This window comes from Bombyx mandarina, chromosome 15 (genome assembly GCF_030267445.1).
Source record: "Bombyx mandarina strain Sakado chromosome 15, ASM3026744v2".
NCBI classification, from domain to species: Eukaryota; Metazoa; Arthropoda; class Insecta; order Lepidoptera; family Bombycidae; genus Bombyx; species Bombyx mandarina.
Window position 1 is genome coordinate 2552148 of NC_143221.1, and position 14833 is coordinate 2566980.

The window sequence follows — 14833 nt, forward strand, 5'->3', positions numbered from 1 at the left end:
TTCTTTAATTTTCTAATAATGTTTAGCTCCTACAAAAATTCCTATTTGCAATTGGTATGCGCGGTCAATCCACGTCTACTGAACAAAGCCGTGGACTACGCATTACGAAAACCATACAGCGATTCGCGTGATGGTAAGAAAATAAATATTATATCTCTATATCTAATATATAAAATTCTCGTGTCACAGTTTTCGTTGCCATACTCCTCCGAAACGGCTTGACCGATTTTGATGAAATGTTTTGTGCTTATCCGGTATCTATGAGAATCGGCCAACATCTATTTTTCATCCCCCTAAATGTTAGGGGTAGTCCACCCCTAAATTATATTTTTTATTTTTTAGACAAAATTTTTAATTTCTATTTTTTTATGATACAACATACAAAAATACATACAATCCTCAATTTTCACCCCTCTACGATCAACCCCTATTTTTTATTGGTTAATTATAAACTTTAATTTTTTTGGCAAGATTTTCATTTTTATTTTGTCATGAATTAAAATAAAAAATCTGATGTTACTCTCAATTTTTCATCCCTCTATGATCAACCCCTATTTTTTATTTGCTAATTATAAACTTTAATTTTTTCGGCAAGTTTTTTATTTTGTTTTGTCATGACTTAAAATTAAAAAAAATCATATTACTCTAAATTTTCACTCTTAACGATCAACCCCTATTTTTCCATTCAGATTAATATTTTTTTTATTCTATGCACAGATCCGCAATAAGGTTGCAAGATGGCAATCAAATATTATAATTGTAGTACGATAAATTCTTATTCAGAGTTTATAATATCAAGTTCCTTTAATTATGATTTTTTTAAATTGAATTTGATCTCCCGCCCTCGGCGGTCGACTACTGATCAACTATCAATCGATCAGCTATCCCCGCCAGGTGTCACCACTCATCCAGCAAACATCACGTAGTAGGGATGAGGACGAAGCCGGTCTCCTGTCTTACGTACTCACTATACATCATAGATTATACACCTAATATATTTGAGAGCTATACAATACTATACATTTTTCAGCCATGTTTTTTTGGATTTATTTGTGTATCAATAGTATGTTCAGTAGGTCTGAGAATCGGCTACTATCTGTTTTTCATACCCCTAAGTAAATTTTTTTGGAATTTTTTTTTTTGTTTGTAATGAGGTATTATGTGGTTAAAGGAGGTTTTTTTTTCTACAGTAGAATTTCCCTAGAAACTTATTTAAGGCAACACAACGTTTGCCGGGTCAGCTAGTAATTATATAAAAATGATTTGCTGTTCGTTAGTCTCGCTAAAACTCGAGAACGGCTGGACCGATTTGGCTAATTTTGGTCTTGAATTATTTGCGGAAGTCCAGAGAAGGTTTAAAAGGTAGATAAATATGAAAATGCTCGGAATTAAATAAAAATAACAATTTTGTTTTTCCTTTGATGTGTCCCCCGTCGGACGGATTCCTTTTGTTTGTTTTAAATTTATTTTATACAAAAACTTAGAGGTATTTTATTTATCGATTGAGGCACTACGAAGTCTGCCGGGTCAGCTAGTTAAAAATAAAATGTTCAGCTTACATTAAAAGGTTTTATCAATCGGTTTGTGTAACAGACTAAAATATTCTAAATAATTAAATACGATTGTTTTCTCACAACACGCTTACTGTGTACAACCAAATTTACTTGCTTGTTTTATAATTAAGAATTGGTGCTTTAGGTGTTCGTTATTAACCAATAATGAATACTTATAGTGTGTAATGGCTGCACCCTTTTACAGTATCTCCAGCGCGTTTAGATATTATTAATTAAGGTAGAAATTTTGCTGCGACCCTACATCAAAAATGAAATCGTCCATCTCAATGAATGAAGCACTTTGACTGTGTCTTTGACATTAATAACATCTAAGTATGACGATGACCACTCACCATCAGCCTGAACGTTTCTCTCGCCTCAAAGACAATAGAAAAATCATAACATGATTAAGTTCTCAATTACTTTCGTATAACATTCCTAATCTTCACACGCATGATACCAGATATAGGCAGTGTGATTCTTCTCCATAAATGTAACCAGGAGTTTTAGCATAACATATTAAATTACTGAATCAGTGGTGCAATAGTTAGCGCCGCTGAATATTGCGCCGAGGGTCGTGGGTGCAACGAATAGGTTTGTGTGCTCTTTGAATGTTTATTATCTAAATAAGTATATACTTAGTCTGGCCATAAATACTGTTACAATTAAAAATAAACAAAATATTACATTTGAATTTGGAATCTGTCATTTTTATATGATTGCTCATTGAGTTTTCTCATTTTGGCGCCAATACATTGTACAATATTTTGCGATATTAAAATGGAGTGGGGTGATAAAGAGAACCGAATCGCTGTGATTGCATTACACAAAGTAGGTATGGAGCCAAATGCAATTTTTAAAACTCTCCATACGCTTTGTATTAGTAAAATGTTTGTGTACCGGGCTATTAATAGGTGCAATGAGACCTCCTCTATTTGTGACAGAAGAAGATCTGGCCGTCCACGTAGTGTTCGTACGAAAAAGGTGGTCAAAGCAGAAAGGGAAAGAATTCGAAGAAATCCTGTCCGAAAGCAAAAGATTTTATCTGGGTGATATTGCTCGGTAGACCGACGGTCCGAATGTTGTTGTTCTGGACTTCTATTTTTGCAAGCGTATCTTGAAAATTTCGTAAGCGAGATTCAGGCATCTGTCACATATCTTGCGTTGATGGCTACCCACCACAACACAAAGTAAATTCTCAGATTCCAAAAAAAATATCATAATTTATTACACACATTACACGTCATAAAAAAGTTTTCATTTATCTCCAGCCCTTCCACCAGCGCAAAGATTAGAATCTATGCAGCCATCACTGTACGCTCCGCACGTGGATATTTCACGAGCGAAGATAGGTTTCGGAGTCACCGGTCTCAGAGTCCTTGTACGGCAGTTGCATTCAGAGGACCAATTAGTGCAACTTCAAGCTTTGCACAGTGTGTTAGATGAAGTAAGTACAATCTTGTCGCCTGCTGTCTGTTGATTTTACTGTATTTGTAAGTCGGTTTGGTTGCGATAACGATTATTTTACCAGATTTTACTAAATCAAACTTAGTGAGTGATCCTGTAATAAAAACTCCAACCAACATAAATCGACATAAAAAAAATAGAGTATAATTGAGCATCTATCATAGATTTATAGATCTATACCTAATTAATTTTAGAAAATGTACATAATATATTATGTCGAATTTACATAAATTTTATTATGTTTTGATTATTTGGGGAATGATTTTAAATAAGACAAAGTAATTATTTATTTATTATTATTATTAGTACTTTATTTTTGTTAAAAAAAAACACATAATATTTTGTTAGTAAGTATTACTTATAATCTATGTTAGTAACTTCAAAACCTAACACAGACTATCCATTACAATTTTTTCCTTACAAGTGCCGTGCCTGCTTCATAGGCTATTAATTAGCAGTCCCTCGATATGATGTTCAGAAGACTGTTGCCACTGTCACGCACTCGACGCAATAACGATGCACTTCTCTTCCGTATTATTATTGTTTTGTATTATGCCAAATATTTACATATCACGGAATAAGACTTGTAGAAACACGGAATCGAAGGCTATTAATTTTCTTTTACATTGGTTTAGATATACAAAAGTGTATATTTTTTTCAAATTCCAGGTTCAAATAACTGAGCATGCAATGGTCTTAATAAATTTACACATCGCGTATCGCCTTATAAACTTGATGCTCAATCCGGACCCGGTTATTAAAGAAAAGATATGCATGATCCTCACTCACCTGGCGTCTTACTACCAAGGTAGAAAGCAGATTATGTCTAGACCTATCATAATAGAAAATCTCATGTGGCTGATGATGCGGGAAAGAAAGGAGATACGTTACGCTGCTGCCTACACTCTAAGGACTTTAGCAAGAGACCGATGTGCCTGCGAAATCCTAATGGAGAATGAAAAAATTGTCGACAATCTCTTGAAAACAATCAAAAACGATCATAAAGGGATTATTCTGTTGCATTTAAAGACATTAACAAACCTTGCAGAATGGGATCCTGTCATACCGCTAAAGTTCAACGCTTTTCGTATCATGCTAGTGCTGTTTGATGATTTTGATCCAAGAATAGTGGCCGGTGCGATGGATTGCATGACACAACTTTGCAAGCACGACGTCGGAAAAATACTGGCCGACGAGAACGATTTAGTGTTTAAATTGAAAAAGTATTTAACATCAAAACACATTGAAATAATCATCAGCGCTGTGTGTCTGTTGAATTATACAACTTTGACGACGCGTTCAAAATGGCGGGCTAAGGAATGTTGTTACGAACTCACGAGACTTCTCGTAAATTTGTGCCACGTTCCAAACTTGCCGCCTTTACAAATAAACGCTATGCATGTCTTAATTAATCTTTGCGACTGCCCCGACGTTAGGTATCATTTGAAAAAATATTGGGAGAAGAAAATAAAAGCAATCAGAATAAGGACGGACGAACAATGGGATGGAACGAGTGAGACGACGAGTTACGGATTCGAAACAGGACATAATTACAGGACTATGTGTATAGAAGGCGTGGAAACGATTAAAAACGATGGCGGCAATGATTTGGAGTGCGTTAACGTATCTAGTTACCTGCGCAGAGTCTGTGAAGTGAAGGAGAAGTTGATTCGTGCCATTAATTGGAAATGTTACAAGGATTAGCTTTATCTCATCGACGCAACACGTAATAAATAGTTGATTAACGAACATAAATAGTATTTTACATTGAATTGTAAAGGTTTACCAAAAAGGTTGAAATAATTTTTCAGGTAATTATAATAAATTTTTAGAAATATTTATTCGGTTTTCTCCTGTTTTATAAGTCCAATTAGTTACTGTAACCAGCGCGTATCGTAAAACCGTAACAACTGTCATTGAAATTTTTGTTTAGTTTCGCTTTTCTCCAATGCTATTCAAGAATTTTCGATGAACGTTCCGGAGTCTAGCAATTTTAGAACTATGGCTTACAAATCGCTACCAATGATCTCAGAGTAAAATGGACATTGTAGCTGGCCTTGGGCTCTAAACCTCCTCCGGGAACGCTCAGTTAGCAAACCTTCTTCTAGTTGAGCCCGATTTCGCCCCGCTGTTTTGATGAAGCTGGAAAAGACTTTGGGTCACAAGCAAACCTCCTCTTTACGTCGATAATCCTTAATGCTGAGGGTCGTGGCCTCCTCCAATAAATTTCTCCTGGATTATCCTGCGACACTCCTGCCACACTCCATCGAAAAAGACTAATATGGTATTTTTTGGTATTCATTGGATTAGATGCGCGAGCTTTTTAGTTGTATTACTTTACACAAACAGGCCAACCCACGGTCAGTTCAGTGGTAACTGATTGCCGCTGCCCTTTAACACTGTAAAGTGAAGGGAGCCGTTCACGTTTCGACTTGTCAAAGGTCAAGGTCAATGTCTAAATTATATTGTATTAATAGCCGTCCCATTCTTCAAACCAGCACATATGCTTGCGATGGAAATAGAATGACGACTCGTGCGGAACCACAGTTAGCACTACCACCATTAAAACCACCACCATTGGAGGTGGTGATATTTTACTACCTATATACTCCACGCTGCTGCCCAATTCAGGAAACCCACCGAAGAAATGGGACTCTGTCATTGTAAATTGACGTTCGACACGTGACTACGGAAGATTAAAAATTGCAATGAAAATTTGTTTAATATATCGAGGGATGAAAGGCTATTTGGTTTAAGCGACATTTTGCTTAATACGCGTCATTTATCCTTGTAATTAAAGGCCCGTTTTATTTTTTTGTATTAGCATCAACAGCAAATAGTCTCGATATCTTCTCGAAGTCTAGCACAAGCGTCCTTTGATAGTTAGCGGGATCGGTGACCAGACAACATCAGACTGTGTCTATCTGCTTATGAAGACAGTAAAAAAACAGGAATATATTAAGTTATAATCTCATATAGATCATGTCCATAACCGTTGTTAAGTTTTTTTTTTATTCCTTAGGTGGACGAGCTCACAGCCCACCTGGTGTTAAGTGGTTACTGGAGCCCATAGATTTCCACAACGTAAATGCACCACCCACCTTGAGATATAAGGTCTCAAGTATAGTTACAACGGCTACCCCACCCTTCAAACCGAAACGCAATACTGCTTCACGGCAGAAATAGGCAGGGCGGTGGTACCCACCCGCGCGGACTCACAAGAGGTCCTACCACCAGTAAAACTACTATTAATTTACTACTACTAGTTACTAGTTAAGTAACAGTAAATACTACTAGTTAAGTAACAGACTACTAAATAAAAGACCATTATTTTAAAGCATTTTATTGTATTTTAATACTCTATTTTGAGCTACACATTTGGTTTTTCAAACGAGACTTGTGCCTCGACAGACATGTAATTTATTAATCAGTCGTTCACTGAGAAATAATCTCTGAACGCAAGCAATTATAATACGTAAAAAAACACTTTTCAGATGTTTGGCTTTCCGAGACTCGATCGTTAATTTTATGTACAATTCTATTATTTTTGGTATCATAAATGTTACATCACATTAAAATGATTAACTAGGTACGCAGAGACAGATACGCATTTAGAATTGGAAGCACAAGCATGGTTGGCGGTTTGTAAAATTAGCAAATATATTTGGTAAACAAAAATTACCTAAAAACTAACCCTTCAAATGTTACTATTATGAATAAGATTTAAAGCAATCTTCACTACGTTAAATATTTAAGTTTTTCTTTTTAAAATAGTTATAACTACCACTGGCTATCTAGAAACAAATTTAAGTATTAAGTAGTAGTTATTACAAAAAATTAACTCAATTAGGGAAGAAAATAAAACACAATATTGCATTTAATACAAACGTGCGTTATTTTTTCTAGTGGAATAATTCTTTTTCTTTTCTTTCTTTTAATTTTTTTTCTTTTCTCTTTAAGGGTTAATTTAGTACCTTAAAAGCTAAAATGGCACCAACATTTTATGCTGCTATAAAATTCATATCACACGTGTAACGCTTCACAAACTGTCAATTTTGAATAGGGCCCTTCGAAAAAAAACCTTTTTACTTCTTCCGAAAAGCATCATTTTAATAAACAATTTTAACATAATGCGTTTTTAATAACAATCTGTAGTAATTTTTTTAGCTTTTACATGCGAATGCATTTTTTTATGATTTGTAATTTTAATAAACCCATCACAAAAAACCACATACTGTATATATAGTACTGGGTATAAACCATAGCCTAATTAATACCTAGTCTGTTTTCCATTTAAAACTCACACTTTTCACTTAACATTCCATGCTACATTCTTTTATTGGGGTATTTAAATGTTCAAACACCATGGCAATTCGATGGATTCTTTGTTTAAAGTGCATTGCGGTTGGTAGGCGGAGTTGGGTGTGTTAGGTTTTATTTTCGTTACGGAATTTCTTGATTCGGTCGCCGCGCTCAAACTACGACATAAAGGTATGCAATAGCTTAAAATCACTAATAAATACTGTAGTATCAAGTACTACAAAGCCTCTTAGTTACATGTAGGGACATCTAAGTTTTATCCTGTGTTGTTTGTTTTTGTTTGTAGATCCAATGATTATAATTCTAGAGACATTAGAACAATTTGAACGTTCTAATCGTAACGGTATAGACTTTATGTGTAGAATTTGCCAATCTTTAATTAACTAATACCCGTTGCAAGCTTTGTTCTTTTTTCTCAAATTAACTCGAGTTTTTTTTAGTACTACTTTTCTATCACTATAACATATTTTTATTTAACAAACACATTTTTAATGCAAACTTTTTTAAAAAAAATCTAAAACTATACACAAAACTAAATAGTACTGTCTTGAATTTAAGCCAAATCAATAATAAGCCTGATTAAACAAATATAAAGACTAAGAATTTAATCACAGTAAGCTTTGGACTTTATATACTAAAAAATTAAAACTGAATTCGCGTACAATTAATTAAAAAAGAACTGTTTTATTCGAACATAAAATAATGTCTTTTATTCTGAGTACCTACGCCTGCTTTGTTTTTACGATAAACAAAAATATTTAAAACGCTAATTACTCCTACTTAATACTATATATCAAAATTATACCTGTCGACGTCACTCGCTAGCTGTGACGACATGCGAGACAGAGACAACAAACATTCTCAATCATCACTGAATTACTCTAATTGAGCTTGTCGAGATATCTCTCGATACATCCGGCTATAATTAGCTTCCATTTTTATAGATACATAACTTATAACCGATAGCTAAAGGTTTCGTCTTTCATTACTCTGTAGCTGTTAGCAAATCCCGCCCCTTCTGGCTGAGCCCTTGCTCGTCCACCTGTCTTTGTGAAACCGAAAAGGCTTCTAGGCCACCAGTAAGCCCTCAATCATAAAAAAGGGCTCAAGCTGAGAGAATCGCTAACATTGTGCTTGCCTTTCAATGTGTACAAAAAAATGACGTGATCTGGACGTGTATATGAACGCGACAGAAACCAGTCTAAAGCTGCTTTCAGACTACTCTATGCTATAGTGCTATATAGTATAGCAGCGTATACTTAGCCAATAATATATAGTACAGTACAGTGTAGCCGTGTCCATAACAATGTATGGTGCGCGATATTGTTGTACTATGAGCTATATGCTATTATATTATAGCGTAGTCTGAAAGCAACTTAACCCTTCGAGTGCGGACGGTCTGTGCATGCTTTCTTGGTCATATTGACCCCATGACGTATTCCAAATCGTTGTATCTCCGGTAAATGTTTTTTTTTACCGAACCTTGTTTTCTAGTAAATTATCCATACTTTGTTATACTTAAAAATAAATGTAGCTACGCTAATTACCACGATGCGAGATTAATATTAATTTAACAGTTAATTTCAGATTTATTAATCCAAACATATCATTTTCTCAATTAACTGAAAATAAATAAAACAATCTTAAGACGATGTCCGTCGAAATCTCGTATCGAATTTACTTAGATTTTTCTTTGTATTGCTTTCTAAACGTACGGCTCACGTGACGGTGGCTTTTTGCCGTTGCACTACTAAAGGCACAACTATACCGCTTTCAATACACCTATTGACTATCAAACACTCATTAAGGGATTTATTTGAAATGCAAAATAAATCCTTTAACGTCCATGATAAAATTACATTATCTGTATTAATCATTCGTTCCATTCATTCTTTTCTTAATCAACACGTGTATTGATCGATTAAAAAAATACTTACAATAAACTACGTATTTTACAAGACAATCAACAGCAGATAACTGTAGTGTACAAAAACGTAGGAAATCGTGAGAAATAAAAATAATAAACGCGAAATTACGTGTACGAGCCGCAAAAAAAACGAAGATTATATTAAGATATACATTATTCGTACGCACAAACAGTTCGAAAGAAATTATTATTTCGGATTTATTAATTATTCTAAATAATCAAATAATCAATTCTATACAAAATTTGCACGAATAACCTCTAGACTAAGTTTATGCCAAATAAAATTTTGTACACTTTACAAAAACGCATAAAAAAACTCGTTTAAGCTATAAGCACCTAAAATTTTCATTTCGATTCGAAAATTAGAATTGTCAAAGTCGTCTTGAAGTTCAAGATCAAAACTTAGAGACCGGATAAACTTTAAACGTTTGAAATTAAATGAAAAATTACAACTTTTTTTTTGTATGGCTCGGTAACTATACCTTTGAGCCAAGTCTTATATTATCTACTTAATATCTCAAAGGCGATAATAACGTCAAGAGAAAAGTCATATTATAACGACTACGAGTTATTAATTCAATTATGAACTACTAAAAGTACATTCGAGCCCAAAAGGCTATTTCAAAGTTATACACAACTATCGATTGGACTTTTTGGCGGGAACGCGAAGTTGTGTGAATTGTTGTATTTTGTTTATTTAGTGTTTCTTCAGGTTTAAATGTATAACAAATGTGGTTTATTAACTGTTAACAACATTAACAAAGTCGCTGAACGTAGCTTCTCGGGGTCCTCCAAAAAGTCCACTGAAAAAGTCTCAGTAAATAACCACAATTTTACTGAGATTATAGTTCATCCTTTCATCATTCTAGTTAATTTCATCTCAGTTAATTAATTTGGGTTTCCTTCGTTTTATTATTATTCGTAAACTGTACATAATTAAAACGGCGAATTATAAAAATCTTATTACTTGACGCTGGCTAATGCACGAACCGTGCCTGAGCCAAAAAATATAGAAGAACTATCGATTGTTCGTATTTCGAGTTCGAAAGGGCAACTCAGGGTCATTCATTAGTGTAATAGAGTTCGAAAGGGCAACTCAAGGTCATTATTATTCGTCACTGTACTGAGCGTATTCGTACAGGGCCTTGCACAAGTCGTGCAGGGTCCGATCTCATCTGCTCGAGCCGCGCTTGTTCAGCGGATCGTACACCTCGGCCTCCGAGTCGACCTCGTCCTCCGACAGCGAGAGGGACCCTCCCACGCGTCGGGCCCTTATACCCTCCTGGAATTGAAATCAAAAAAATTAAAATCTATATACTTCATATTATAAAGCTGAAGAGTTTGTTTGTTTGTACGCGCTAATCTCAGGAACTACTGGTCCGATTTGAAAAATTGTTTCAGTGTTAGATAGCACATTTATCGAGGAAGCCTATAGGTTATAACTATAACATCACGCTAAGACCAATGCAAGTCTGTTAAAAAGCGTGATTTTGGTACCTTAAATAACTACTTGACATTCTATTATTCAAAAATATTTTCACTTTCCACGTAAATGCAGAGGCGGGTGAAACTTAGCGTTATGCCAAAGTAACTATTCCACGCGGACGAAGCCGCGGGCAAAAGCTAGTGTATTTATAAAATTAAAAATTAAAATGTAACTAACTATACTTGAGACCTTAGAACTTATATCTCAAGGTGGGTGGCGCATTTACATTATAGATGTCTATGAGCTCCAGTAACCACTTAACAACAGGTGGGCTGTGAGCTCGTCCAAACATCTAAGCAAAAAAAAAGTTTCGCAGCCCGAAAACATTTTACATTTACAATAACAATTTTATTAGGACATAACATATTGTGACGGTTATGCTTAACAAAACTAGTACACAAATTCATCAATTATTCTAAATTTATTAAATAAAAAGTTATATTCATTATTTATATTGGTGTTAAATAATTAATTCTATTATGCACTAAATAATAAGCAATGTACCGATGATACGTAAGCTTATTTATGATTAGTATTAAAAGCGTTATTTATTTACAAACGAGAATTTTATGTAAAGATTATAAAGACAAATTAGGCATCAGGCGAACAGAAGCGAATTTGTGTATTTTTTTCTTTTCATGCACGAGAAGTCCTCTCAGAATGATATACGTTTAAATATAATTTTTATAATATTTTATTTTTTATTATAAAATTTAATTTTCATATAAAATTAATTTATTTATTATAAAAAAAAAGAACACAATATTCCTAACCTAAAAGTACATGTTATTATCCGCAACATGCTTCGTCAGAACGTTTAAATAACTAATGATCTTTAGTTCGAAGGCGAATTGTTGATGAATGAATTGAATGATGTTCGGTGCTTAGACATTTTAAAACAAACGAGGAATGAAAATTTAAACAAGAGTGTGAATTAATGATTAAAACTAAATTGGCGGTGTAATTTCGTGTTTCTATTGTCATTATACTATCTCCGACATTACATTAAATTAAATAAATAACTGGTCGTTAGACTCCAAATTAGGAATACCAGTGTTATGGATACCAGAGACTGACATACATACTTTTATACGGTTAAATAAACAAATATATAGATAACTAACGACCCGCCCTCGCTTCGCTTCGGAAAATGTAATTTATTATTGATTTCTCCACTATTTAATGCATGTTATTATACATATAAACCTTCCTCTTCAATCGCTCTATCTATTAAAAAAAACCGCTTCAAAATCCGTTGCGTAGTTTTAAAGATTTAAGCATACATAGGGACAGAGAAAACAACTTTGTTTTATACTATGTATGTAGTGATAAACACCCAGACAAAGAGCAACCAAACCTGTTTATTACACGAACGTTTGCTCAATGTGAGAATCGAACCCACGACCCTAGGCGCCACAGTTGGGGCCGTTAGCTACTGCACCACCAAGTCAGTAAGCAGTATTTCGACTCGCTAAAAGCGAAGTAAATAAATACCATAAGAGTAAATCTAATCGTTAAACGTATGGAATGTTCAGAAATATATTTCAGGAGTAGCTCAACTAGTAAAGACTATGATGAAGATTGTTTTAGGATCTCCCATTTCTCTATAAATCAGAGCTATAAAATATATTCATCATACAATGACGTTTAAAAGAACTCAGCAGTTGACATTTGTCACTTTTGACAGCTTTCAAAAATTGAATTTTTTTTTTGTATTTTATGACCTGGTATTTACAACCTTTAGGTCAAGAAAAATTGTATTTATGTACGTAAAGGGAAAAGAATGATTTAAAAAAAACAAAAGTGACATTCCCTAAACGAAGTCCGACTTTATGGTCTATGGAGTCATTGAAACCTTACAGCATTTATTTATGGGACTCTTGTTTAAATCATCAGTCATGAAATGTTAAAATGAACTGCCTCCCAAAGCCACCGAGATGTAGATACACTTGTGCGTAGCTGCGTTAAAACAAAAAACAAAAAAAAATAAAAACAAAATATTCTAAACCGTTGCTTAAATAAAGTGCGTAGCTCAATATTTGCCCACCAATTCGGTGTCACTTATCCAGGCGGCCGCGTCCTCAATGCTTGAAGACATCTGCAGTGAAATCGCTCACAGTGAGAACGTATCATCACAAAAATATAAGCTACTAGCCGTACTCGCCCGCTTCGCTGGGCATTTAAAATTAACATTATTATTTATTATCATTATTATTAGGGAGTCCAACACTCATATAAATATTAGCCTATCCATTAAGTACATGTATTTTCTACATGGATACCAAGTTTCAAGTCAATCGGATGCATGATTCAGTAGTTATAACGGAACATCCGTAAAAACCACTATAGATTTATATATTAACTAGCTGACCCGGCAGACTTCGTAGTGCCTCAATCGATAAATAAAAGACCTAAACTTTTATATAGAATAAACTTAAAACAAACAAAAGAAATCCGTCCCACGGGGGACACGTTAAAGGGAAAACAAAATTGTTATTTTTATTTAATTCCGAGAATTTTCATATTTTTATACCTTTTAAACCTTCTCTGGACTTCCACAAATAATTCAAGAGCAAAATTAGCCAAATCGGTCAAGCCGTTTTCATGTTATGTCGTGACAACGGAAAACGGGTTTCATTTTTATATATATAGATATAAAAGTATAGATAAGGATTTTTTTTATCGAGAAAGCGAGGAGTGAAATTGTATAAACAGTTTTATTTAATAATTTTATCATTAATTGTATTTCTTCAGGTTCGAAGACAATGACTTATTAACCGGCATCACTGAAGGTGAAAAAAATGTAAGGTAAATATAAAAAAATTTAACAAACAAAGAATTATACTCTTTTAAGTAATAAAAGAAGATTTTGACCAGAGCCAATAGACAACAGTTTGTACAAATTATTATATAATTAATTATAAATAATCTTTTTATTTATTCTTTATTAGAGCCGTACACCTATTAGGTTAAGTCGGAGATTCGTATTTAAAAAAAGGGAAAAGGAAAAACGGATTTTAAACTTATCGAGCTACGACCGGGGCATGAAGGTTCAATCAATTTGATGTAATATTTACAACATACCTACAAACATTTCACATCTAATTCTATTTTTTTTTTTTTGGACTCTGCTCTAAGAAACTGATTATATAACACACATTCTACTTCACTAAATTGGCCAACATTTACTCTAAGTTTTTTTTTCTAATCATATATTTTCTTCACAATGCTAACATACAGGGTGTTCGAAAACAAAATTCGAGATTTTATTTTTTATTGCCCTTGTAGGCAGGCGAGCATACGGCCCACCTGATGGTGAGTGGTTACCGTCGCTCATGGACGTCAGCAACGCCAGGGGCAGAGCCAAGCCGCTGCCTAACGTTAAAAAGTTAAAGGTCAAGTGGTAGTGCTTAAGAATTTCCTGACACATGATTAAATATTATCAAGGGTATTGTTCTAATTATGTTTTGCATATTTTACACAGCACCCGTGTTTAGATCCCCGTTACCGATACTCGTTTTATTAAAAGGCGATTAATACAATTAATTAACAACCGTAATTAAAAACACACAAATCCTAATCTCGTTACTGTACAGAGACTACAGAAAAATTTTGACATTCCTCACCTCCAGTATCCCAGCGCTGGGCTCGCTGGCGTACCCCTCGAAGTGCCTCTGATCCTCCTCGTAGTCTGAAGACGAGGAGGAATCGTTGTCGGCGTCGCGACCGGTGCGGACCGAGCACACCATCTGAGCTAAGTCCGTGAACGTGTAACTGTGGATATCGATTAGATGCGATTATTATCGATTTTTATTAATTAGGGAGGAGCTAAATGGGGCATAAAGATTTTAGTAGTTTAACATTAACTGAGAAGCCGCATTCACGGACTATCGTCAGTGGTTATATAGGAGCTAGGAAACCACAAAAAAATAGATGATAGTTTACAAAATATTCTGATGTCGACAAGAGACTTTTTGGCGGGAACGCGAGGAGTGAAGTTGTGTGATTTGTTTTATTTTGTCTATTTAGTGCTTCTTCGGGTTGAAATGTGTAATAACGGTGGTTCATTAACAGTTTAAC

At 34.3% G+C, this 14833-nt stretch overlaps 2 protein-coding genes across 12 annotated transcripts in view; one reads left to right on the forward strand and one right to left on the reverse strand.

Annotated features, from left to right (window-relative positions):
* The first annotated feature begins 18 nt into the window (after nt 1-18).
* Nucleotides 19-4775, forward strand: LOC114242662 (uncharacterized). The gene is made up of 3 exons (XM_028173913.2): nt 19-133; nt 2825-3000; nt 3690-4775. Exons 1-3 carry the CDS (start codon nt 19-21, stop codon nt 4722-4724), a joined length of 1326 nt encoding a protein of 441 aa, XP_028029714.2. The 3' UTR covers nt 4725-4775.
* A 1572-nt stretch (nt 4776-6347) lies between these two features.
* The window catches only part of sws (patatin like phospholipase domain containing sws), a 50728-nt gene continuing 42242 nt past the window's right edge, over nt 6348-14833 (reverse strand). For 5 of the 11 annotated variants that reach the window (XM_028173852.2, XM_089733051.1, XM_089733050.1 and 2 more), the window contains 3 exons: nt 14380-14527; nt 12801-12851; nt 6348-10549 (listed from right to left, as the gene is read on the reverse strand). In XM_028173852.2, the coding sequence (XP_028029653.2) occupies nt 10439-10549; nt 12801-12851; nt 14380-14527 (310 nt within the window). In that variant the 3' untranslated portion in view covers nt 6348-10438. Of the gene's footprint in view, nt 10550-12761; nt 12852-14379; nt 14528-14833 lie in introns of all 11 variants that reach the window. The other 6 variants (XM_089733057.1, XM_089733053.1, XM_089733052.1 and 3 more) reach the window with 2 other exon arrangements.